The sequence below is a fragment of the Phlebotomus papatasi genome, chromosome 3, assembly GCF_024763615.1.
Source record: "Phlebotomus papatasi isolate M1 chromosome 3, Ppap_2.1, whole genome shotgun sequence".
Lineage (NCBI taxonomy): Eukaryota > Metazoa > Arthropoda > Insecta > Diptera > Psychodidae > Phlebotomus > Phlebotomus papatasi.
This window is the reverse complement of record NC_077224.1, coordinates 20,069,552-20,097,016: the sequence shown is the minus strand read 5'-3', so window position 1 is coordinate 20,097,016 and position 27,465 is coordinate 20,069,552. Positions and strand designations below refer to the sequence as shown.

Sequence of the window (27,465 nt, the reverse complement as noted above, 5' to 3'; positions counted from 1 at the left end):
ATCTATCTTTATCAGAACACATAGAATTAATTAAGGAAAAAACGTCAAAATATTTACATTTTATTAGATACTTTAAATAAATTTCAAGATTTTGACAAAAGTGTCAATAGGGGTTCCCTGTCAAAGAGGTGTTTCTTCGACCCTAATTGTAATTATTGAAACTTCAGTGTATAAAAAGTTTCTTTATACAAAAATATTACAGTAGTTACGTTTGATTGTTTGACATTCTTTGAAATAATATTATGAACAGTTTTTTAAAATGTGTCTGAATTTGTGTTTACACAATGATTATTTTTGTAAACATAAATTAACATTTCCCATGTGAGATATGTTTTCCGTGTAAGCATAGTCATTTTGCCATCGAATCACCTGTAAGGTATATGTGCCTGATATCGTACAGTTGTTTTGATTCTCAAAATTACAGGAACTTTAAGTTTTTCTTTAAATCTAGCTAATTCATTGTCCAAAAAAAGAAAAAAAATCATCGACTCTACGAATGAGATTCTGCGGAAAAAGTATTTGTAAATATTCTGGAAGTTTGGTGTACTATATTTCACATAAGGTGGACGATATTGCATTCCTCGTAATTACAATACAAAAAAACATATTCTCGATCAGTATTTTAGCAGTTTGATCAGTAAAAAAGATAATCACAAAACTGCTGATCCTATACTGAAGATATTGAGATAACTTGTAATTTTATAAATTCTTTGAAAATGATATTTTACATTTATGCATATTACTAATAATATTGAATGAATGTCTTTCGTATTTTTCAATATGTTAGGTTTATTTATTATTCTCTTTAATGTTATCAAATATCAAATATATTGAACTTTATTGAGTTATAATATTAGATTTTTTTCCGTATTTATAATACTTTATTTTTTATTTGTTCACATGTTTCTCAATTTCAGAAAATAGTGGATTTAGAATAAATAATTAGGCCAATAGTTGATGAATAACATGATAGTACGGTAAGGATAGTAAGAATCATCTATGGAGCTTCTAATCTAATATTTAACTACTTGAAAGTGCCACACTTTCCCCTTTGTCTTTAATCAAATAAAACGAAATTATATTATCCTTTTTAACTACTTATTATGGTCAATTAAATACGATATTTTAGGAAATAATTTGACATACAATATCGCTTTTAAAATATGAAAAAGTTCCACTTGCAATTAAACGCTTGATAATTAAATATAAATGAAATATTGCATTTTTATTTTAATAAAGGGGAACGTTTTTTAAATTTACAGAATATTTGGGTTCTCCGGTTAAATATAACGCTCGTGTCCCAATAGGGGAAAGTGGGGCACCATTGAATGGAGGTACTTTTAAAATTAGACTTTTTATCCTATTTTTAAAATTAATTGAGACTTATTTTAATGTTATTTAGTTTTACAATAAATTGGATTGTGGAGTTAAATTATATCACAATATTGTCCACTTCGGATTAAAAATAGGAGAAAATGTCCAAGTTTAAAGCTGCCCCAATTCAAAGGTGCCCCAGTTCCCCCTAACTTATTATGAAATAATAGTTTCTACAATAAAAATCATTACTCAAAAGTATCAGGATAACGAGTTTGAGTAATTCGTAGAATTAAAATAGTAACAGTTTATTTATAGTATATCGGAAATACTTTATTATCGGTTCTAAGCCTTTGAATCCAATACAGACTTGTAAAATTTCAAAACTTCTCTAATGAATCTAGAGAGTTAGTGCAATAGGTTAAGGAATGCGATTTCTAGAGAAGTTTTACATTTGAACTTGAAAAATTCCTAAAAGGAATTATTCAAGGGCATTGCTGCTGTGTATGATCTAAAAGACATCTTACCGTGCCATTACACTAGGATTTTTTCAATTTGTAAATTCAATTTAATTTTCAGATGATTTGTTCCTATGCGTTATATTCCACTAAAAACCAATTGAATTGATAGATCTGCACTTATTTATTAATGAAAACTAATACTTGGTCCAAAAAAACCTATTTAAATGTGTTAAAATAGCATAAATGTGGTTGCTCAAATAAATTTGATTTAAGCAAATTAAAATGTTAAAATATTGCTCACTAATTTGAATTTTATTGCAGTTACACAAGTAGTCTTTTAAATAAAATTGTTCTTATTAAATTTATTTACTCGTAATTAATATTATTTGTGGCGAAAATATAAGATAAGTACAGTGTTTTAGTGATAAACTTGCACGAAGTGAAGCTTAAGTATCGTTAGTAATACATTAAGTTCCTCCAAAGCCATTCGAAGGAAATTGTTATGTTAAGAAATTTCAGTTGGGACGACTTCATACAGATTTTTAATAAGACTGTCGCTGCATCTTTTTCCTGGCTTAGGGGATCCTTCTGAATAACAGATAAGTAACTCATAAGACATTTTTAGTACTCTTACACATTTTTCAGAGTCATTCACAATCAAAAATATCGCGGCACTATTTAAATTAAGAAAATTTCTTGCAAAATGTGTCCTGACTGTGAGAATTTTCAAATAAATTCTAGAAATCATAATGCTCAATTGGCTCAGTTGAATTTAAAATTAAAACGTCAAAAATCCTAGTGTAATAGCACCGTTAGACAATTTCTTAAACGGTGGATTTATAAGGTACCCTCCCTGAGGCGGTCTTCAGACTAGAGTAAACCTCTAGTCTGAAGACCGCCTTAGGCAGGATACCTTACAAATCCACCGTTTAAGCCAGGTTTAGCCCAGTTCCCAAGGGTCTCAAAATCCTTAATAACAAGCAATTCAATTATTTTCTCAGAATCTAATGCATCATTTACCTTTAGTATCTAATTCTAAATTAAAAATTTTCAAAAAATCCTGATTGATAAGAATAGAAAGAAATTAAGCCGTATGGTTAAGCTTTAGGTCTTAAGCCCGTATAAGACGTTAACTTTAAATGTTTGGCCTTAAGCTCCGGTCGAAAGAAATTGGACGAACGAATGTACAATGAGACTTAATTTTCCGGTTCGTAAGGATATTTCAGAAAATAGAGATCGATAAATTAATTTTAGAAAGTTTTGAATGGGAAGATTTAGACGATTTGTGTGGTAAATTAAAGTGAAAAACAGAGATTTTAGCACAAATCTCTGAGTCTCTCTTTGTTTATTAATCACAGATATTCTATTATTATTGGACAGCAAACTTTAGAATAAGTTTGATGTATAATATTTGTACAGTACAAATCCTATCCTTATTTCGAAAGTCTAACAAATCGAATTTATGTTGAATGTTTATTGGACTGTAAGGAGAAAATACGAAAGTGTGAAATTGAGGTTTAATATTTGGGTAAGATTATTGGAGTTGCTTAAAGACTTTCTCGTATTTCCTTAGAAGGTGTGAAACAGATTTGCACAGACTTTCCCAAAGTGAAAATGAAGAGGAAATTTCTGAAATATTAATTAATCTCATGCAACTTATTATAATTAATTAAAATCTCCACAAATTGCTGACATAGATGAAATTTCTGGGCTTTTACTAAATTCGTGGTATGAAAGGTAACTCAACATACATTACATATATGGTGATTCCTTTTCGTGGGATGTTGTGCAATAAAAAGGAACATAAAATACATGCCATAAGACACATTTTCTCCCACATTCACCGGAAGGCAATTTCGTGAAAAGAGTCGTGAATTTACATAATATCACCCCCATCATACACAACATCCACTACTGCCACTAGATATTACTCAACTCACGCTCCATCTTATGCTTTCAACCCCGGCAAAAGCTTCTATACCACTGAGCTTTTGCCTTGTACACTGCCGAGCAAAAGAAGTTGAATATCTGAATGATGCTGAGGGTGAGTTTTTCTAGATATATTTCTCATCATATTCCTCCTCCCCATTTGCCCATGTTTCGGTTTGAGAACAAAATAAAAATAAGAAATAAGGACAGCGCAGAAAAAAAAGCTCACTATCTGGGTGGAATGAAAATGAAATAGATGCTGAATTGAGCGGGAGTGAATAAGGAGCAAGAAAAAACATTAGAGACTGTATCGTTGAATGTAGAACAATTTTTGTAATCCTGCAGTTAGATTTTTTAGCTGTTTTGAGATTGAGATACATTTAAACGGATAAAAATATATCTTATGTTTATAAAAAAAAATAGCATGTTTTCTAAAGCTCATTCTGAACTCTCGAGAGGTTTTGATAAACCGATAGCCGTTAAATGTAACGCAAAAGACAAACAGCAATACTACGTAGGATTATTAGCCAAAAATAAATAAATAAAAAAACGTTCATATTAAAACATGAAAAGAGAATCTTTCAAAATAAAATTTTTATTACTTCACCATAGGAAATTATCATGAAAACATTATATTAGAATCAATTAAATAAATTAGGTACTTCTGAAATATTTATTTAAAAATGAAAAAAATATATTGACGGACAGGAAAAAACCTACTTTGACGCTTAAAATAAAAGTATAAAGCAATAATATTAGAATTTTCTCATTTAGATTGACTTTTTAGTTAATTTAGAGAAGAAAGAGACAATTTAAAAATGATTTTTTTAAAAGTAATTAATTAGAAAAACCTTCATATAAAATAAAGGATTTTTTCGGAAAAAGAAATCAATTAAAATTCAATTTAGATTTCATTTTTTTTTAAGTTTTGTTTATTTATTTATATTTAAATGGATTATGTGTAATCTGTACTAGACTAGACTACTTTTATTTATTTATTCACAGAAAAAAATTATCTGTCGCACAGTTTAAAAAAGCTTTAGTAAATTTAAACAAAGAAATCCTTACGATTTAAGTTAAATAATGACTTCATTTGATTGGTCAATATTTTAGTAAAGATGGTATTAAAAGAGATTGTAAAGAACCTTAGCTAACGAATAACATAGAATTTTAATACCTATAAATACTGAAACATTCTTGGCAAAGAAAATTTAAAGAAAAATATGGACCGTCTTTGCAACTTAATTTTCATTTTACGACCTTTATGACATTTTTGTAATGCTTAAAATATTTAATGTCAAAATTAAATAATAGCTACTTTGAGATAAAAACTTATATGCACTTTCCTTCACAGTTTATAGACTACGTTTTAAATAAACCCCTGAAAATTAGGAATATTAAGTAAAGAATATGAATTAGATTTAATAAAGCATTGCCAAAAATTAAAGAATTATGCCTTTTTAACCCCTTTCATATCAGAAGAGCTTCATAAAAGCTCAAACGTATTGCATGGTTCTATTGATACCGATCTGGTGTGTCTGAGTCATAATATTTATACTACTCTCACATTTTTCCGAATGTAATGAAATTTAGTATATTGAAATAGTGCTTCTAACTCTGTTGCCAAAATTCTAGATTTTTTTTATATTTTTCTAGAATCGAAATTAAAATGGATTTTTTGGAATGAAATTGGAATGTGTTAAAACTGCGAATGCTTTATGGCAAAAACCTAATTGACAACAAAAACAAGCTCAAGAAATCCAATCAAAGTAAAGAAAAAAGAGAAAATATTATTTATATGCTTTGTGCAACTTCCTGCTCTTCTATCAATATCAGATCCCATTTTTATAAAAAAAAACTATAGGGGAAGACTTGGAGGCTTCGTACACACTCTGGCTTCGAACACTTCATTTTTTCCATATCCTTTAACTTTCTGAAAAATCAGGTCAGATTTATTAAAGAAATTTGGGAAAAATATGTAGTGTTCGAAGCCAGATTCTGTGCGAAGCGTCATAGCTTTCCCGTATATGAGTGAAATTTTAAACTAAAACTAACTCAGAAAGTTCGACAGTCTAAAGTTCAATTTTATACATTCAATTCCGCGAAATTGATTGTAATTGTCTCTCTTTCTGTGTTATCGAATGCAACATTTACTTATTTCGCAGTATTACATTCAAATTTTCTTGAAGGAATTAAAGTCTGTGGAATGTGAAGAACCAAAAATAGAAGACCATAATTGTGACTCACTCGAAAGAAATTCCCTTTTATCTTTCCCGAGATGGAAAAATTTCGTATAAAATTTCTTTTCATTAAATAGAAATAAAAGCATAAAAACTTACGAAACACTTGAAATTGAATTTTTTCCCATTTCCTGGCATTATTCGATCACCAATTAATCAAATTTTTAACATTCTTAATATTAGTCCTTTTCAGACAACGTTATGTAAGAAAAAATCTTATAAAATCCTGTAAGAAAAAATCATAAAACGTTAAAAATGAAATGCAACATCAGCGACTATTTTTCAATGTTGCCAGATTCGAATACAAAAACGTCTTTGTCTTTATTGATGGTTCCTCTAGTTGAATCCTGAATATGTTCGATCCCTCAGAATGAGAAACGAATAACCCGCAGTGGTTAAATTTAAAGTCTCTATAACTTCGAAAATAATTATCTTTCAAGTATAATATTCATAGGTCAGGTAGAATGTATACAGAACTATCCAAAAACGAATAAAACGATTTTTGTAAAAAATCGAGTTGTTCGAATTATATTTTGAGTGGTTGATATGACTACCCTGATCGATCAATTGCACTTTGACAGATGTCACACAAACACTAAAGCAATTATAATTCGACAGAAGTAAAATTAATATATTTTCACAAATCCCTGCTCATTAATGACTAATAAACTTTTTTCCTGTAGGGAATAGAGTTCATCTTTGCTGTAAATAAATATCTGAGCGGCCATATTTGACAGATTGCAATTGAAATTTTTCCTGCAGCACATCTTCTAAATCAGTAAAATTTCATAAAATAAAAAAAAAATACATGCCTTTCTCTTCAAACGATTTGCATTTGTCTATCCGGCCTCTCTTTGATACTAAAAATTTAACTGACCTAAATCGAATTTCTTGTAATGTCCAAAAGAAGAAGAAGAATAAAAAGAGTAGCGCGAAAGCGAGAGATGATGCAAAAGATTTGAGAAATAAGAGATATTAAATTTGATTTCTTGAAATTTTCTAAACCCAAAACTATTAACCATATATTGGAAATTCCTCACTCATCCTCACTTTAAATTGGTCACTACTGGTAAATTTCAGAATCATTTATGTTCAAAACATGTTACGTAAGACAACTTAAAGATGTTAGAGAAAATCCGAGGATTACAATAGGTGTGATAATGAGAGAATCACACCTAATTGACTGTTAGAAAGCTGTGCACTCACTGAGAGGTATCCGAAAAAGTTAAAATAACATTTCGGAAATTTTAATTTTACCTTGCATTACTGATCCGAAATCGGTGTAAATATTGTGCTTTTTAGGTGTATTATGGGTTAAAGTTTACACTTTTTACAGTTTACAAAGTTTACAAAGTTTTACAGGGTGTAAAATTAACATTAAAAAATGTTGATATATTTTTACACCTAAAGTGTTAAATTTACGTGGAAAAAAAGTTAATCGCACAACCTTTTTTTTCTCAGTGCTGGTTTTTCAAGTGTCACATAAATTACCGCTGAGAAAAACTACATAAAGTGATTTTAAAACGCTTGATACTTTCTCAAAAAAACAGTAGATGAATGTTCCATTTATACTGATGTGAAAGCTATTGTATTCGGGTGTAGTGTTTACGCTATAAATGAGGCGTACGAAAGTGGAAAAATTTTATACGTAGCTGAGCAAATTGGGACAGCTTTGTAAAAATTGTCACTAAATTTTTATTTTCCTCTAGAGGAAATTCCAAAGGATTTCCAGGAATTTTCTGAGGTAGAATTACAAAGCTAATAAGTAAGAGTTTTTTTTGACATAGTGGTATAATTCACTCCTTGAAAATTACAAGGAGCCAACTCATTTTTAACCATTATTCAGGAAACACTATGAAAGATTCAACTTTTTGTAAATATCTTAATTCAATTCCAGACCAAAAACAATTTATTTCTTTTCCATTTGTAAGAGTATTAAAATAAACATCGATGCGCAAATTTTCCTAAAATTAAAATGATAAGGGATCAAGTTGCTTGAGCCAGTTCCTAGCTTCAAAAAAATTTGAACGATAGGGTAAAGTAGTACAAGTTGGACAACAGTACAATTTGGACAGGGCTTTTTGTCCTGATAAATTTAGTACTTCATTTTTATTTATATATTTTTAATGCTTTTCTTTTATAATTTGGTTCCTTGTGCTTAAAAACAAATTTTGTACTGTATTTATCAAGAAAAAAGCCATGTCCAACTTGTACCGGCGAATTGTCCAACTTATAACACTAATTCCAAATTATATCACTTTACCCTAAATTTCTTTTGTGCCCCTTGACTTTAAACAAAATTGCGCAGGTAATCAAAAAGAGTTGAGATAAAACTTTTCTAATTTAATGACTTATATTACTGGAAAGTTTCTTAAATTCCCTTTCTAAGTGTATTAAAATCTCAAAATCTCAAAAAAAAGTGAATTGGCTCTTTGTAATTTCCAAGAAGCGAATTGATTCGATTTGTGTGGCATTTGGTAAAAAATCTTTAAGCTTGGACGTAATTTTCTGTACGAAGCTGCAAAGGTTTCCCCTAATCTTCTAAATTTAATAGAAATTATATTTTCTATATCTGGATTAGAGACCAAGAAATATAAGAAAGAAACTAAGAAAAGTATATTTTGTGAATTAAAAAGCTCCTCCATTTATTTAATCATTCTACACTGGTAAAAATAAATGGGTCAAATAGACCCTTTTCAACAAAAATGGATCATATTTGACCCTTTGAAAGGTTCACTTGAATCTTTTGAAATTTTGTATGCACATTTATCACGATAGATTACATTTTATCGTAAATTTATTACTCCTATCATATTTATCTCATCTGAGCGAACACCAAACCAAAGATGACTTTTTCATTGTTTTTGTTCGTTTATTCCCAGAGTTAAAGAGGTATCAAAACAGTAACCCTTTGAAAGGATCATCGATGACCCTTTTATTTTTACCAGTATAGGTGTAAAAATAAAGTATTTAAGTGTATTGTGATTAAAAGTTAATCATGTGAAAAAAATACCCATTAAAAGTTGAAAAATTTAGACGAAAAAATGTAGAGGAAGGCTTTCAAGCTTTGCATACACTCTGGCTTCCAACATTTTATATTTTTTCACTATTTCTTTATTGAATCTGACCTATGGCAATATATTTTAATAGATAGTCTTCAGTCACGCATTTCCTGAAAGCAATTAGGTGAAATTCATTAAAGGAATACGGGAAAAATATGAAGTGTTCGAAGCCAGAGTTTGTGCGAAGCCTGAAAGCCTTTCCCTATTTTTTTTTTGCTTTAAAAATCTCGCTTGAGAAAAGCCCTAGATCCTCAATGATTTACTGTGTCGCTTTATTACTATTTTGTCTGTACCCATAATTAGCGATATGGTCCCTATTGTGGTTGTTCACTTTTTACCCAGTGAAGCACAAAAAAAAAAGCTGAGGGATGGTACTTCCACGGAAGACGATGGTGGGTGAGGGTTTTGAAAAATGAGTGCTTGACTGAGGCCAAAGAAAATACCAAGGAAGAAAATCGGAAATGTAGAGGATTTTGATTCCATTTTCAAGCTGAGAGATAATGGAGCTTTAACATGATTTTTCTCATTCATTTTTAATCCTTTTATTCATTTCCTGGGTGTTCTATGTTTTTTTCCGCCCTACTTAATCCTGCCCACCTAAGGGTATACAAGCTCCATTTTACCCCATTCCTTCCACGCAGAACTCTGTAATAACTTCAATGTAAAACTTTCACACCAACCTGTTAGCAAAATCCACCTATAATCCATATTTTCCAACACTATCTCGCCAACACAATTCCAGAACAGTGCAGACAGGAGCCACAATAGGATTTTCACTAAAAATTCCAAGTTTAAATATCCTCTTGTGTTATTATTTTTGGGCCAAAGCTTCGTTTTATTTTTTGGGGAGAAAGGCCAAAAACCTCTAATTAAATTCACTCACTGTGTTATTATACTTTTTTTAAAGACTCTACATTGGGCTTTTACTCACTTTTGCACACAATAGTTTTAGGGGTAGAAATATTTGAGCTTGAAAAAGCTCTGAAACTCTCTGCACAGGGGGTAAAAATTTCAACAAAATTCTTCGAATATTTGAGCTCACTATTCAAACTATTTGTGGGAATGACACTTTCGCACCTGAACACTTCAGTGATATTTCCAGAGAGGAATCTACACTTGAAAGCTCTCTTGAAAAGCTCTCAGTATTAGTTGGATTTTTATTTTTATTTTATTTTTGAATTTCTGCAATTTTAAAATTGTGCCACAAACTAACAGACAAAGTTTGAAGCTGTTGATCCTTCCTCAATTAATGTCCAGTGTCCACCTGAGATACCTGGTAGTCTCTTTTCCAGCTTCCGAAGTAATTAATGCCAAAGGTGATGATGTCATTTGCACCCCAGTTCAAACACTGAAGCCATCCCTTTAATGCACTCAGTCTCTATGTTTATCGTCCCCTTACCAAGTCTCTGACCAAAAACCCTCTTTCAAAATTGACTTTTGGCTCTTGAGGACTTTGTTACATAACACTACCTGGGCAGGAATGGGGCCCAATTGTGGATGTGTCGTTAGACAGTGTCACTATTTTTCCTTGGGCTATTATTATGTAATTCCTGCCACACATTATTCCACCGTCCGGAAGCAATTTCCTCCCTGGTGGGTCACAGAGAAATCCTCACTTGTGTTTTACACTCTCACGTTAGCAAACGCGCGCGGAAAAGTGATGGAAAGCCCCACCAATTTCCTCGTTTGTGGAGACTTCCGTCAGTGAATATAAATTGAAATTTCCGCTCCAAAAACACAGAAAAATAAACTTTTTTATATCCTATAGCTTTTTAGCCTCGGTGAAAGGTGCTTTATAGCCGACAATTTTAATAAATCCCTTGTTTCATCCTGGAAAATTCACCTTTTACCATTCCCTCACAAAGAAAACAAACACTGATGTATCACTCCTCTACCATCCCAAAGGGACTCTCTGTGGTCACATCAACTTTCCCGGTTACGAAAGATCGCGCGCAAATTTTCGTCGCTCAATATATAGCTCAATAAAACACTCAATGCACGTTCCTTCGGACGTCCGGAACCGGAATGAAGAATCACCCCGTGAGGGTTGCTGTTGAGACTGTCTGCCAGAGCCACACAAAAGGGGAAAATCCGATGGAAAACCGAGGGAAATTCGACCGGAGGAATCGGAAAAACCACTTTCAGGGGAAAATCTAGAGCAATCGAAAATCCCAACTCTCTCGTCTCTCAGCGCTCTCCCAAATACCAAGCTCCCCCATTGAGCACATGTTGGGGTGGTAAATAACACAATTGTTGACAATAATTCCTCGAGACCGGGGACATGGGATCTCGCACGCCAAAAATTCATCTCACTGACAGAGAATAACAATGCCATAAAAACCGCAGTAATGTGGTTTAATGATCCCCCGGAAATGGAGTTTTCCCTCGAGCGGAAGCAGTAAAAGGAGAAAAAAGCCAGCCACCAAGATGAAACATGCGGATTTTTCCATGTTAGTATGCTCAATAGTTATTAACTTTCGCGATGGTATCCCCCAACATTGAAAAGCATAAAGCATTTCCAGAAGATTATATTGCTCATTTCGGCATCAGACCAAAAAGACATATTACTTTGCATTGAGTGAGCTTTAAATTGTGGATTGTCGTAAAGATTTCGCAAATTCTCCATTTCTTTTGATTGACAGAGATATTGAATTGAACGTTCTTGGCTAGAGCCGTATCACTAATTATAATGGGTACCCTCGTTTTGGAGATAGAGCCATTTTCGTGATAGAGCTCTCCATGAATTATAATTTTTCATATAATTCTTGTATCTGTGACAGTTGGCAATCGATTAAAACTGGTTAATAAATTACCAGCGAAAACCAAAGAACGTAATGGAATCAAAAACCTGACTTTTCAAAATATTTAAAAAAAGTTTTTAAAGCTTCTTTAACTAGAAATATGCACCGTAACAAACTTATGACTCCTAATGTACGTCATTATTACCCTGCAACTTCTCGGCACTCAATGGGTCAAGTGGTAGAGTACTCGCTCTATGATGCAAGTGTCCCGGGTTCAAGTCCCCTTTAGGTCACCAGGAATTTTTCTGGCGTTAAAGGTGTTCGGATTGCATCCAGTGAGCTTCACTGTACTTGATTCCACGGGCATGGAACTGACAACCTCATCTCGTATAAGTAAAAATAATAATGCATGTCTACACTGAGAGAAATCCGAAAAAGTTAAAATAACATTCCGGAAATGTTAATTTTACCCTGCAGTATTGATCCGAAATCGGTGTAAATATTATGCTTTTTAGTTGTATTATGGGTTAAAGTTAGCATTTTTCATGTTAATTTTACACTTAAAAAGGTGTAAATTTAACATTAAAAATTTACACCTAAAAAGTGTTAAAGTTACGAGGAAGAAAAGTTAATCGCACCTCCTTTTTTCTCAGTGTAAAAATCCCCTTGCGAGAAAGCCTTGTTCCTTCATGGAATGTTGTGCCAGTATTATAATTATTATTATCAAATTTCCACAAAATCGAAAGTTCGATGTTGAAAATTTTTTCGGTCATCAAAAGCCACAGTCCTGAACGCCAAAATCCCGAAAACCAAAATCCCTAAAGCCAAGATCCCCAAAGCCAAAATCCCAAGAGCTAAATCCCAAATGGGTAAAATCCTGAAAGTGACGAAATTGTAAGGAGGATTATGCGTGGAATAGTTTCCCTTTGCCTCCAAGAAGAGTGGAAGCAATCGTGGGAATACCTATGACACTTTTAAGAATTCGAGATATCGTCTTTCCGAATTTTTGCTTTCAAAATTTTAACCTAGACCCCTCCAAAACATTATCGAAAAATGAAAGAAATTTCAGAAGCTGTTTGCCCTATAGTAGTTCATATCAGATGATTCTCTTCCAATCCAATCAAACACACCACAAATCCTTCTTAGCCGTCAATCCTGACTTAATCTTAAGTTGACCTAAATTGGGATCGTTATGCAGAATCCTTAGCAAACAATATTAACGTAGGTCCACTTTGATGTTCTGCTCACGATACGCTTAAAAAAGTCTAAATTTCGCAGGATAGATGGAAAAATGTCTCGAGATAACATTGATTTATAAGGGCATCACCGAAGATATCTGTAATCGTTTGATCTCTAAACCGATATTAAATTTTCGGTCACATAAAAATGGAATATTACGGAAAGATAAACCAATTACGAGTACTTTATCGATTTATTACCAATTAAAAGTGATTTGAATACCAAATGTTTAGCCTGGTTTCAGAATACCTAGGATTTCTAAAGAACAAACCATTGTAATGATTTTCCAAGGTTATTAATCAATCTTCTTTGAACGTGAAAATTTACCCAAGGATTTTACGCTTGTTAAGAAACAATAACACTTGGGCCTGAAGATCGTTCAAGTGTTGAAACAAAACTCAGCAAGTGTTGGTCGTAAGCACATGAATGCTTAAATTAAACCACGATTTTTGGAATAAAGCTTCAGAAAGCCTGATTTACGGTAGACGACAATATTCAAATTAACCATGTTCCGTTACCGTCTCCTAAGTATTGACTATCTGAAAATATACCGGACAGTTCCTAAATAATTATTTTTCTTCCTAAAAATCTTAATTTTCGAAAGTACCGCATGTGTAAAACTACCCTACCTTCTTATACATGAAAGAAATTTTTATAGAAAAAATGGGATGGAAAACAAGGCCCTGAGGCTTTGATAAAATACGTACTGAGTTTGGTGTAAGTACAACACTCAGTCAGTGCTGGTGATAACACTTATTTATTCTTTTTTGTATAAAGAGCGCTTCAATTAACCATGAATTTAATTGATACCATGACTTAATTCATACCATGACTTTAATTAATTAACCATAAAGTCATGAATGACAAATTAAAATTGTATTGTATTGTATTGTATTGTATTTATTTTTCATTACCATTAATAACTTACAATAACTCATGTTAACCCCACCGTACCTTGCGGCCATCGCCGTCTTAGCGTTGGTGACCAACCTCCAGGGTAAAACGATGGAAAACCCCTTCATAGGTTGTATGGTCAGGTTTACACTTTTACAATTTTTTTAAGTGGTGAGTCTGTCCATGAGTGCCTTAATGGTAAGAAATGGGCCTAGCCATAAAAGCTGTTTGGCCACTATACACAACAAAAAATAAATTTATTAAAAAAAAAATAAATTTATTAAAATTTCATCAGATGATAGATATAGTATGGTGGGGTAACTGGATCGTTTTTCGAAGTATTTCGAAGGATTCGTTTTTTTACTTCTTCTAAATCCATAGAATTATTCACTGTTTCATTCAGAAACATAATATAAAAAAAATATCAAAAATATTAAAGAAAATTTATAAAATAATGATAATACTGAAATAAGTCAGCATGCACTAACTGGGTCGCCTTTTCGCTAATTCACTTTTAATTAAACCTTTGGATTTAAAATACTTTTATCAGAAGGAAAAAAAAATAACACTAAATATTTTCAATCAACCAGATGTCATTAGCGAAAATATCACTGCTAGAAAATTTTTAGTGAAGAACTCAGCTGGCGCAATATTGAAATGAGTCGATTACAACCACTTATTTAATGGATAAAAATTTATTTTTGCTTTTTCTCAAACTTGAATAGTTATATTATGTTACTATATGCGGAAATAAAAATAAAAATATTATTTTAAGTGAATTAGTCATAAACGATCCAGATAGCGAAGCGCCCGGATTAGCACACTTGACTATAGATGATATTGAAATTGGCTATAAGAACATTGTTATCATAAGAAATTAGTCAACAAAAAGATATTTTTAATATTAAAAATAATTAAAATATCAGTAGAAAACTCAAAATGGTCATAGTAATATTCTTGTATATTTAATACAAGAGCAGTTTCAGATATTTTTCAATTTTTTAATTTTAATTTTTTTCAAAGTATGAAATAGTTTTTATAATAATCAAAATTTACAATCGACAATCGATATTGAGAGCATTTTTACTAATAAACGACACATAGAAAGATATTTTGTGAGACCAATAAGTCAAAAATGTTGATAAGTAATTTTGATTAGTATAACCATAATTTCGATTAGTCAAAAATTTAATTCAATGTATAATGGTTCCGGCCAAAACCTTTACATCAGGAAAATTATATGAAAACCTTCGTGGTCCTTTCTTTCTCATACATTTTAAATATGTCCATCCCAGTCTTTCGCACCTCAAATTAGACTGAGCTAAATTGAATTTGGTGTGATGTTTAAAAGAAGAAGAAGAGTACGGAAGAGTGGGAGAGACTTATACAATAGCATTGAGAAAGAAAACGACGTAAATTTAGATTTTTGAAATTTTCCTGATCTAAAAGGTGTGCAGATGCAGAAGCCATTACTGATTAAATTAAAAATCAAACCTAAGTTTTAATTAATTATTTGACTGACCAAGATAATATTTTTTCTAACACTTTAATTAAGGAAAAAATCACTTTTTCAAACTCTTTTCAAAAAAAATTACAAGTAGAATGTAGTGTGATTCTAATAGTGCAAACGCGTTTACTGTTTCTTCTGATCGATTATTGCCAGACTCCACTAAATGCCTCAGATCAAAAGGTAATTAATTAATCAATAATTTCAGATGATGCATAAACTTCAACTAACTTGCAATTGTATTCGACATATACACTTTGAAACAATATAGTTATAAATATAAATCACATTTAGTTTTGTTATATGGGAATGATTCTAAATTAGTTCACATCCAGTTATTGCTCGTTCAAATGGTCTCTAAATCTCAATTTTCATGCAAATAATAGAAGAAATCTTGATATATACGGTCAGTATTGGGATTCAAGAAATACCTAATGGACTAAGAAGAGCATCTTCAAGAGAATCTCCCAAGTGTCTGGAAAATTTGGAAGCATATTGAAGTTTAAATTAGGTGAAACTAGAAATGGGGAATTCATTAGAATGGACACAAATTGGCTGCAGATAAATTAAAATTTCAGATGCAGCCCTATATCCTCACAGTCCAGGAGTATTCACTATCTGAAAATTCGCTTGGCAAGATGATAGATACCGAAGATAAGAGAGAATGCCGGAGTAAGATCTAACGAAATCCCCATGAGACTTTTCTCTCCATCGTTCCACTCCCAAATCCAGACTGTTAAACTTTTCCAGTTATATACCATCAATTTCTTGGTGGAAGACATCCAGGAGATTGGGCTGTCTGCCTTTTTGGGGGGGTGGGGGGGGGGTGGTCTGTGTTTGAAAATGTTGTCCATGTGAAGCCAATTATATTAAATTACAAACAATTAGAAATTCTCTCTTCACAAACTCCACAGTGAAAACTTCAGGATATCTCTTGAGATGAAAATTCGTTAGAACAGCTCAACTTGGCCAAATAATGTGAACTTTGTATACCAATCTCTCACAGTAATAATCTCCCCATTGGACACTCACATTGGGGAGTTCACACAAACAACATCATATACTTAATTAATAGGAAGCTCCTTTCTGCTGGATCGTGATGAAATGCTGAATCTTTTTGATGACGGCATCAAAGATTCCCTCAAGGGACATTTGGACTCTTAAACTGAAATCCTATCTTATCTTAGTTTACTGTCCACCCTCAGCGGATGCAATTTAGACACTTCATTTATCATTTACTCTCGAAAATCATGTTAAATTTTCACCCATCTCAGCAGAAGTGATGCACTCAGGGAAATCGAGGGAAAATAGAAGTGTACTGTTGGAAGGTTGGAAGGATTAAAATTACACCTGGAACATAACTCCAACAGAAAGGACGTTTCAGTATGCTTTGAATATTCAATTTAAGGAGAGGATAATGGGGATCCCAGTGGCGCAATAAGTAAGACCGTTGGGTCTTGGGAGGATGAGATCTTTGACTCGACTCGCAAAGTTGTGAGTTCGCGTCCCGCCCGGTGCAAGAAAATGAATGTCAGGAAGAGACATTTTCACAGTGATAAAATGTAATATAATGCACCGCCTTTGGCCCAAAAAAAGTCTGGGAACATGGAAGAAGCATCCACAATGCGGGAAAGGCGCTCCTAGGCACTCTACATACGGACTATGCGGATTCTTCCACCACGGAATCAACAGCAAGATAACATGATTCCATTGTAACAAGTATTCCGATACGATAAATAAATGATAACTGTAAAATGTTCAGCGTAAACCACCCCAAGGATTGCGTTTATGGGGCATGACATGAAAAATACGCCACGCCCCTTACGAAACATTTCACTGTCAACCAATCTTGTAAAGTGAAGTAGGCCTTTCTTGCCCAATTTAATCTTCAATGGCCTGGTAAATTTTGAAATCCTTGTCAGATTTAAACGAATTGTTGAGATGCTTTGAGAAAACATTATCCATGCTCGAAAATAGGAGCTTTATCCAAGGGCATAAAATAAGTCCTTAATAAGTACTTATTAATTTCTTTATTGCTTAACTTTTCGGACACCTACCGGCAAAGAGTGGAAATTAAAATAAAGAACGTGATGAACGCATGTCAATCTTCGGATAGAAAGAGATGGAGCAATCTCACGTTTCAGAAAATCATAATCCGAAAAATCTAATAACCAAAATCAAATAACCAATATGACCAATACCATTGACAACTTAAGAAATGTACAAAAGTACAAACTCACCATTTCCCTCTCATTTCATTTTCATTTCATTTTATTGAGGGGTTTTCGTCATTGTTGGCGATTCCCCACATAGACTCAAAATGTAACCGGTTTACATAAAGTTGGTTGCATGTTTTGACTATTTTAAATTAGTTTTTTAAATGAGGCAAAAAACTTTTGACTCCTCAAAAATGATCAACTTTTGGAAAACGATTATTTTTGATATGAAATAATTTTTTTTTTTTGGAAAATTTAAGTAATATCTTCGGATTACAGGGAACTCATCTAGGGTAAATGTCCTAATTCAAAACTATTTCCAGATGCTTTAACTTTGACAGAAGATTTAACACATTAAGTTAATATTTTTCCGAAGAAAATTACATAAATTTGCTCCTTGACTCTTCTAGAATGTTACTGTTTAGTGAAAATTCTTTAACATAATATGAAACCCTCTTAAATACAAGAAAAATACACGAGCGCAAAATGCTTCTATTGGAAACAAATTAATCCAAATGGAGAAAAGAGAAATTATCTAATTGGAGACAAACAGTGTAAGTGAAACCGCGACGAAAAGCTTCCAAAACCCTGTTGAGTTGCTCTTGAGTGTAGGATTTGTTCTTATTCCTGGTATTTTCTCCTTTCCCATCTAAAACCATAAGAAAATCTCTTTAAAAAAATCATATTTCCGGTATTTCCAATTGAAACATTTGCAGACACTTCAGAAAAACCCTTTTTGTTCACGAAATAGGTAATTATTTCAGTTGAAAACTTCACGTATCGTTAACAATAAAGATTAGCACTTAGTTTCACATTATTCTGCCAGAAATATTACATATAAGTAAAAAAAAAAGTAATAAAGAACAATCACCCTATTGTCTTTTTCATTAGAAAACATGGTTGATTGATGAAAAATTCGATGCTGAAACCGTACACTTTTAATTTTTCTGATAAATTTATAAATAAATATTTGTGAATATGAATGGATTTTCGCTTTATTTGGAGCAAAATTAACTAAATAATGAAACTGAGGTATAGAAAATATATAATAAAAATTTAATACTGTATTTATCATGGAAAAAAATGATGTTTCCATTTGGAGTAGCGAAAAGTTTCCGTTTGGAACAGGGTTTGAATTAGCTTAATTTACCCTACAAAAAGCAAAATTTGAAAAAGTATGTTTTTTCTATCATTCTTTTAACTTTATTTCTCAAACATGCATTAGACAACAAACTATTGATACCCAATGAATGTCTGTGATCTCTCAGTTGTTATTTTGTTCAATGCAAAATCTACACATTGTGAAAATCATGAAGTTTACGAAATCTGCATTTTGATTGTATATAGGGTAAGTGTGCCAAATTTCGGCATAGTTGCATGCAAGCGCCAAAGCCTCAAGTTTGAAATGTAATATCTTTAATAGAAATTGATTTTTTTTATTCCTTCCACTTAAGGAGCGTTGCTTAGAACCTTGTAGACAGTTTATCGTCTTTACACAGAGAAAAATTTTGAGTTAGAAAAAATTAAGAAACGTGGTTTTGAATCAAGAGTACAAGAATTTCAAACTATTTTCCCCTATAATTGAGATATTTTGCGCTTGAATTTCTCTAAAAGAGTATGATAGTTTAAAAAATAGAATAAATTGTGCTTAATAATAGGAGAACAGTGGGTTTGATTTTAGAGAATCTTAGTTTTGAACACTGATAGAGCATACAGAAGTTTTAAAGTTAGAAGGTAATGGTTTTGATTTTAGAGTATAGAGGTTTCGAGTTAAGACTATTTTGGTTTTGATCTTAGCGAAATCATCGCTTCGAAATAAGAGTATAGTGGTTTTGAATTCTATTATACTATTATGGTCTTGATTTTAGAGTATTGTGGTTTTGATTTTAGAAACTTATGGGTTTGATTTTAGAGTATCGTGGCTTTGATTTTAGAGTATCGTGGTTTCGATTTTAGAGCATTGTGGTTTTGATTTTAGAAACTTATGGTTTTGATTTTAGAAACTTTTGGTTTTGATTTTAGAGTATCATGGTTTTGATTTTAGAGTCTCATGGTTTTGATTTTAGAGTATCGGGGTTTTGATTTTAGAGTCTCATGGTTCTGATTTTAGAGTATCGTGGTTTTGATTTTAGAGCATTGTGGTTTTGATTTTAGAAACTTATGGTTTTGTTTTTAGAAACTTATGGGTTTGATTTTAGAAACTTATGGGTTTGATTTTAGAAACTTATGGGTTTGATTTTAGAGTCTCATGGTTTTGATTTTAGAGTATCAGGGTTTTGATTTTAGAGTCTCATGGTTTTGATTTTAGAGTATCGGGGTTTTGATTTTAGAGTCTCATGGTTCTGATTTTAGAAACTTGTGGTTTTGATTTTAGAGCATTGTGGTTTTGATTTTAGAAACTTATGGTTTTGATTTTAGAAACTAATGGGTTTGATTTTAGAAACTTATGGTTTTGATTTTAGAAACTTATGGCTTTGATTTTAGAAACTTATGGGTTTGATTTTAGAAACATTGGTTTGATTTTAGAGTATTACGGTTTTGATTTTAGAGTCTCATGGTTTTGATTTTAGAGTATCGTGGTTTTGATTTTAGAGCATTGTGGTTTTGATTTTAGAAACTTATGGTTTTGTTTTTAGAAACTTATGGGTTTGATTTTAGAAACTTATGGGTTTGATTTTAGAGCATGATGGTTTTGATTTTAGAGTATCATGGTTTTGATTTTAGAAACTTATGGTTTTGTTTTTAGAAACTTATGGTTTTGATTTTAGAAACTTATGGGTTTGATTTTAGAAACTTATGGGTTTGATTTTAGAAACTTATGGGTTTGATTTTAGAGTCTCATGGTTTTGATTTTAGAGTATCAGGGTTTTGATTTTAGAGTCTCATGGTTTTGATTTTAGAGTATTGTGGTTTTGATTTTAGAAACTTATGGTTTTGTTTTTAGAAACTTATGGGTTTGATTTTAGAAACTTATGGTTTTGATTTTAGAAACTTATGGGTTTGATTTTAGAAACTTATGGGTTCGATTTTAGAAACTTATGGGTTTGATTTTAGAGTATTACGGTTTTGATTTTAGAGTATCATGGTTTTGATTTTAGAGCATTGTGGTTTTGATTTAAGAAACTTATGGTTTTGATTTTAGAGTCTCATGGTTTTGATTTTAGAGTCTCATGGTTTTGATTTTAGAGTACTGTGGTAATGATTTTAGAGTCTCATGGTTTTGATTTTAGAGTATCGTGGTTTTGATTTTAGAGAATTGTGGTTTTGATTTTAGAAACTCATGGTTTTGTTTTTAGAAACTTATGGTTTTGTTATTAGAAACTTATGGGTTTGATTTAAGAAACTTAAGGTTTTGATTTTAGAGTCTCATGGTTTTGATTTTAGAGTATCGTGGTTTTGATTTTAGAGCATTGTGGTTTTGATTTTAGAAACTCATGGTTTTGATTTTAGAAACTTATGGTTTTGTTTTTAGAAACTTATGGGTTTGATTTAAGAAACTTATGGTTTTGATTTTAGAGTATTATGGTTTTGATTTTAGAGTATCGTGGTTTTGATTTTAGAGCATTGTGGTTTTGATTTTAGAAACTCATGGTTTTGTTTTTAGAAACTTATGGGTTTGATTTTAGAAGCTTATGGGTTTGATTTTAGAAACTCATGGTTTTGATTTTAAAATATTATGGTTTTGATTTTAGAGTATCAGGGTTTTGATTTTAGAGTCTCATGGTTTTGATTTTAGAGTATTATGGTTTTGATTTTAGAGTATCATGGTTTTGATTTTAGAAACTTGTGGTTTTGATTTTAGAAACTTATGGGTTTGATTTAAGAAACTTATGGTTTTGATTTTAGAGTCTCATGGTTTTGATTTTAGAGTATCGTGGTTTTGATTTTAGAGCATTGCGGTTTTGATTTTAGAAACTCATGGTTTTGTTTTTAGAAACTTATGGGTTTGATTTTAGAGTATTATGGTTTTGATTTTAGAGTATCGTGGTTTTGATTTTAGAGCATTGTGGTTTTGATTTTAGAAACTCATGGTTTTGTTTTTAGAAACTTATGGGTTTGATTTTAGAAGCTTATGGGTTTGATTTTAGAAACTCATGGTTTTGATTTTAAAATATTATGGTTTTGATTTTAGAGTATCAGGGTTTTGATTTTAGAGTCTCATGGTTTTGATTTTAGAGTATTATGGTTTTGATTTTAGAGTCTCATGGTTTTGATTTTAGAGTATTATGGTTTTGATTTTAGAGTATCATGGTTTTGATTTTAGAAACTTATGGGTTTGATTTTAGAAACTTATGGTTTTGATTTTAGAGTATTATAGTTTTGATTTTAGAATATCAGGGTTTTGATTTTAGAAAAACCATAATACTCTAAAATCAAAACCATAGGTTTCTAAAATCAAAACCTTGATACTCTAAAATCGAAACCATCATACTCTAAAATCAAAACCATAAGTTTCTAAAATCAAAACCATGATACTCTAAAATCAAAACCATGGTACTCTAAAATCAAAACCATGATACTCTAAAATCAAAACCATAAGTTTCTAAAATCAAAACCACAATACTCTAAATTCAAAACCATGATACTCTAAAATCAAAACCACAATACTCTAAAATCAAAACCACAATACTCTAAAATCAAAACCATGATACTCTAAAATCAAAACCACGATACTCTAAAATCAAAACCATGATACTCTTAAATCAAAACCATGAGTTTCTAAAATCAAAACCATGATACTCTAAAATCAAAACCACAATACTCTAAAATCAAAACCACAATACTCTAAAATCAAAACCACAATACTCTAAAATCAAAACCATGATACTCTAAAATCAAAACCATAATACTCTAAAATCAAAACCATCAGTTTCTAAAATCAAAACAATGATACTCTAAAATCAAAACCATGATACTCTAAAATCAAAACCATGATACTCTAAAATCAAAACCACAATACTCTAAAATCAAAACCACAATACTCTAAAATCAAAACCATGATACTCTAAAATCAAAACCATGATACTCTAAAATCAAAACCACAATACTCTAAAATCAAAACCATGATACTCTAAAATCAAAACCATAAGTTTCTAAAATCAATACCACAATACTCTAAATTCAAAACCATGATACTCTAAAATCAAAACCATAATACTCTAAAATCAAAACCACAATACTCTAAAATCAAAACCACAGTACTCTAAAATCAAAACCATAATACTCTAAAATCAAAACCATGAGTTTCTAAAATCAAAACCATGATACTCTAAAATCAAAACCATAAGTTTCTAAAATCAATACCACAATACTCTAAATTCAAAACCATGATACTCTAAAATCAAAACCATAATACTCTAAAATCAAAACCACAATACTCTAAAATCAAAACCACAGTACTCTAAAATCAAAACCACAATACTCTAAAATCAAAACCACAATACTCTAAAATCAAAACCACAATACTCTAAAATCAAAACCACAATACTCTAAAATCAAAACCACGATACTCTAAAATCAAAACCATGATACTCTAAAATCGAAACCATAATACTCTAAAATCAAAACCATGAGTTTCTAAAATCAAAACCATGATACTCTAAAATCAAAACCATGATACTCTAAAATCAAAACCATGATACTCTAAAATCAAAACCACAATACTCTAAAATCAAAACCACAATACTCTAAAATCAAAACTCTAAAATCAAAACCATGATACTCTAAAATCAAAACCATAAGTTTCTATACTCTAAAATCAAAACCACAATACTCTAAAATCAAAACCACAGTACTCTAAAATCAAAACCATAATACTCTAAAATCAAAACCATGAGTTTCTAAAATCAAAACCATGATACTCTAAAATCAAAACTAAGTTTCTAAAATCAAACCACCATTCAAAACCATGATACTCTAAAATCAAAACCATAATACTCTAAAATCAAAACCACAATACTCTAAAATCAAAACCACAGTACTCTAAAATCAAAACCACAATACTCTAAAATCAAAACCACAATACTCTAAAATCAAAACCACAATACTCTAAAATCAAAACCACGATACTCTAAAATCAAAACCATGATACTCTAAAATCGAAACCATAATACTCTAAAATAAAACCATGAGTTTCTAAAATCAAAACCATGATACTCTAAAATCAAAACCATGATACTCTAAAAAAATCAAAACCACAATCAAAACCATAAGTTTCTAAAATCAATACCACAATACTCTAAATTCAAAACCATGATACTCTAAAATCAAAACCATAATACTCTAAAATCAAAACCACAATACTCTAAAATCAAAACCACAGTACTCTAAAATCAAAACCATAATACTCTAAAATCAAAACCATGAGTTTCTAAAATCAAAACCACGATACTCTAAAATCAAAACCATAAGTTTCTAAAATCAATACCACAATACTCTAAATTCAAAACCATGATACTCTAAAATCAAAACCATGAGTTTCTAAAATCAAAACCATGATACTCTAAAATCAAAACCACAATACTCTAAAATCAAAACCACAATACTCTAAAATCAAAACCACAATACTCTAAAATCAAAACCATGATACTCTTAAATCAAAACCATGAGTTTCTAAAATCAAAACCATGATACTCTAAAATCAAAACCACAATACTCTAAAATCAAAACCACAATACTCTAAAATCAAAACCACAATACTCTAAAATCAAAACCATGATACTCTAAAATCAAAACCATAATACTCTAAAATCAAAACCATCAGTTTCTAAAATCAAAACCATGATACTCTAAAATCAAAACCATGATACTCTAAAATCAAAACCATGATACTCTAAAATCAAAACCACAATACTCTAAAATCAAAACCACAATACTCTAAAATCAAAACCATGATACTCTAAAATCAAAACCATGATACTCTAAAATCAAAACCACAATACTCTAAAATCAAAACCATGATACTCTAAAATCAAAACCATAAGTTTCTAAAATCAATACCACAATACTCTAAATTCAAAACCATGATACTCTAAAATCAAAACCATAATACTCTAAAATCAAAACCACAATACTCTAAAATCAAAACCACAGTACTCTAAAATCAAAACCATAATACTCTAAAATCAAAACCATGAGTTTCTAAAATCAAAACCATGATACTCTAAAATCAAAACCATAAGTTTCTAAAATCAATACCACAATACTCTAAATTCAAAACCATGATACTCTAAAATCAAAACCATAATACTCTAAAATCAAAACCACAATACTCTAAAATCAAAACCACAGTACTCTAAAATCAAAACCACAATAAAAAACCACAATACTCTAAAATCAAAACCACAATACTCTAAAATCAAAACCACGATACTCTAAAATCAAAACCATGATACTCTAAAATCGAAACCATAATACTCTAAAATCAAAACCATGAGTTTCTAAAATCAAAACCATGATACTCTAAAATCAAAACCATGATACTCTAAAATCAAAACCATGATACTCTAAAATCAAAACCACAATACTCTAAAATCAAAACCACAATACTCTAAAATCAAAACCATGATACTCTAAAATCAAAACCATGAGTTTCTAAAATCAAAACCATGATACTCTAAAATCAAAACCATGATACTCTAAAATCAAAACCATGATACTCTAAAATCGAAACCATAATACTCTAAAATCAAAACCATGATACTCTAAAATCAAAACCACAATACTCTAAAATCAAAACCACAATACTCTAAAATCAAAACCACAATACTCTAAAATCAAAACCATGATACTCTAAAATCAAAACCATAATACTCTAAAATCAAAACCATGAGATACTTCTGATAAAAATCAAAACCATAAGATAATACTCTAAAAAAACCATCTCTAAAACAAAACATAATACTCTAAAATCAAAACCACAATACTCTAAAATCAAAACCACAGTACTCTAAAATCAAAACCATAATACTCTAAAATCAAAACCATGAGTTTCTAAAATCAAAACCATGATACTCTAAATCAAAACCATAAGTTTCAAAACAATACATGATACTCTAAAATCAAAACCATAATACTCTAAAATCAAAACCACAATACTCTAAAATCAAAACCACAGTACTCTAAAATCAAAACCATAATACTCTAAAATCAAAACCATGAGTTTCTAAAATCAAAACCATGATACTCTAAAATCAAAACCATAAGTTTCTAAAATCAATACCACAATACTCTAAATTCAAAACCATGATACTCTAAAATTAAAACCATAATACTCTAAAATCAAAACCACAATACTCTAAAATCAAAACCACAGTACTCTAAAATCAAAACCATGATACTCTAAAATCAAAACCATGAGTTTCTAAAATCAAAACCATAATACTCTAAAATCAAAACCATAAGTTTCTAAAATCAAAACCACAATACTCTAAAATCAAAACAACAATGCTCTAAAATCAAAACTATAATACTCTAAAATCAAAACCACGATACTCTAAAATCAAAACCACAATGCTGTAGAATCATCACCACAATAGTCTAAAATCAAATCCCCAATACTCTAAAAGAATTCAAAACCACAATAGACCAACATCAAAACCAATGTACTCTAAAAGCAAGACAATAATATTCTAAAATCAAAACCATATTAGTCTTAAATATTTCAGATTAAGCAACATACTTCAGTGGAGATGAATTCCGATTGGAAAAGTTTATATAAAAATATCGAATTAAGACAGACTATGAGAGGTTCTAAGCCTTGATACTCTAAAATCAAAACCATTATACTCTTAAATATTTCAGATTAAGCAACATACTTCAGTGGAGGTAAATTCCGATTGGCAAAGTTCATATAGAAAATTGAAATGAAAGATGCATATGAGAGTTTCATGGAAGTGAATACGCGCGCATCATATGCATCACGTGGAAAAAGGTAAAGAATGAAATATATAACATTCACAAAAAAACCCTCAAATTGCCTTGATTCAAAACCTCAGAATACTCTACTTTCAGAACCAGCAATACTCGACAATCAACACAGCAAACACTCCAAAATCAAAACCATGGTACTCTAAAATCAAAACCATGGTACTCTAAAATCAAAACCATGGTACCCTAAAATCAAAACCATGGTACTCTAAAATCAAAACCATGGTACCCTAAAATCAAAACCATGGTACTCTAAAATCAAAACCATGGTACTCTAAAATCAAACCCATAAGTTTCTAAAATCAAAACCATGATACTCTAAAATCAAAACCACAATACTCTAAAATCAAAACCACAGTACTCTAAAATCAAAACCACAATACTCTAAAATCAAAACCACAATACTCTAAAATCAAAACCACAATACTCTAAAATCAAAACCACGATACTCTAAAATCAAAACCATGATACTCTAAAATCAAAACCACGATACTCTAAAATCAAAACCATGAGACTCTAAAATCAAAACCATAAGTTTCTAAAATCAAACCCATAAGTTTCTAAAATCAAACCCATAAGTTTCTAAAATCAAAACCACAATACTCTAAAATCAAAACCACAGTACTCTAAAATCAAAACCACAATACTCTAAAATCAAAACCACAATACTCTAAAATCAAAACCACAATACTCTAAAATGAAAACCATGATACTCTAAAATCAAAACCACAATACTCTAAAATGAAAACCATAATACTCTAAAATCAAAACCATGAGACTCTAAAATCAAAACCACGATACTCTAAAATCAAAACCATGAGACTCTAAAATCAAAACCATAAGTTTCTAAAATCAAACCCATAAGTTTCTAAAATCAAACCCATAAGTTTCTAAAATCAAAACCACAATGCTCTAAAATCAAAACCACAATGCT

General features: G+C 30.8%; 1 protein-coding gene across 3 annotated transcripts in view; it reads right to left on the bottom strand.

The window, feature by feature from the left end:
• LOC129806845 (hemicentin-1) overlaps positions 1-27,465 on the bottom strand; it is a 687,416-nt gene that overhangs the window by 385,615 nt on the left and 274,336 nt on the right. The window contains exon 1 of one of the 3 annotated variants that reach the window (XM_055855636.1): positions 9,687-11,016. The exons of the other annotated variants lie outside the window; for them this stretch is intronic. Coding sequence (XP_055711611.1) covers positions 9,687-9,714 — 28 coding nt within the window. The 5' untranslated portion in view covers positions 9,715-11,016. Of the gene's footprint in view, positions 1-9,686; positions 11,017-27,465 lie in introns of those variants that run through there. 3 annotated transcript variants of the gene reach the window in all.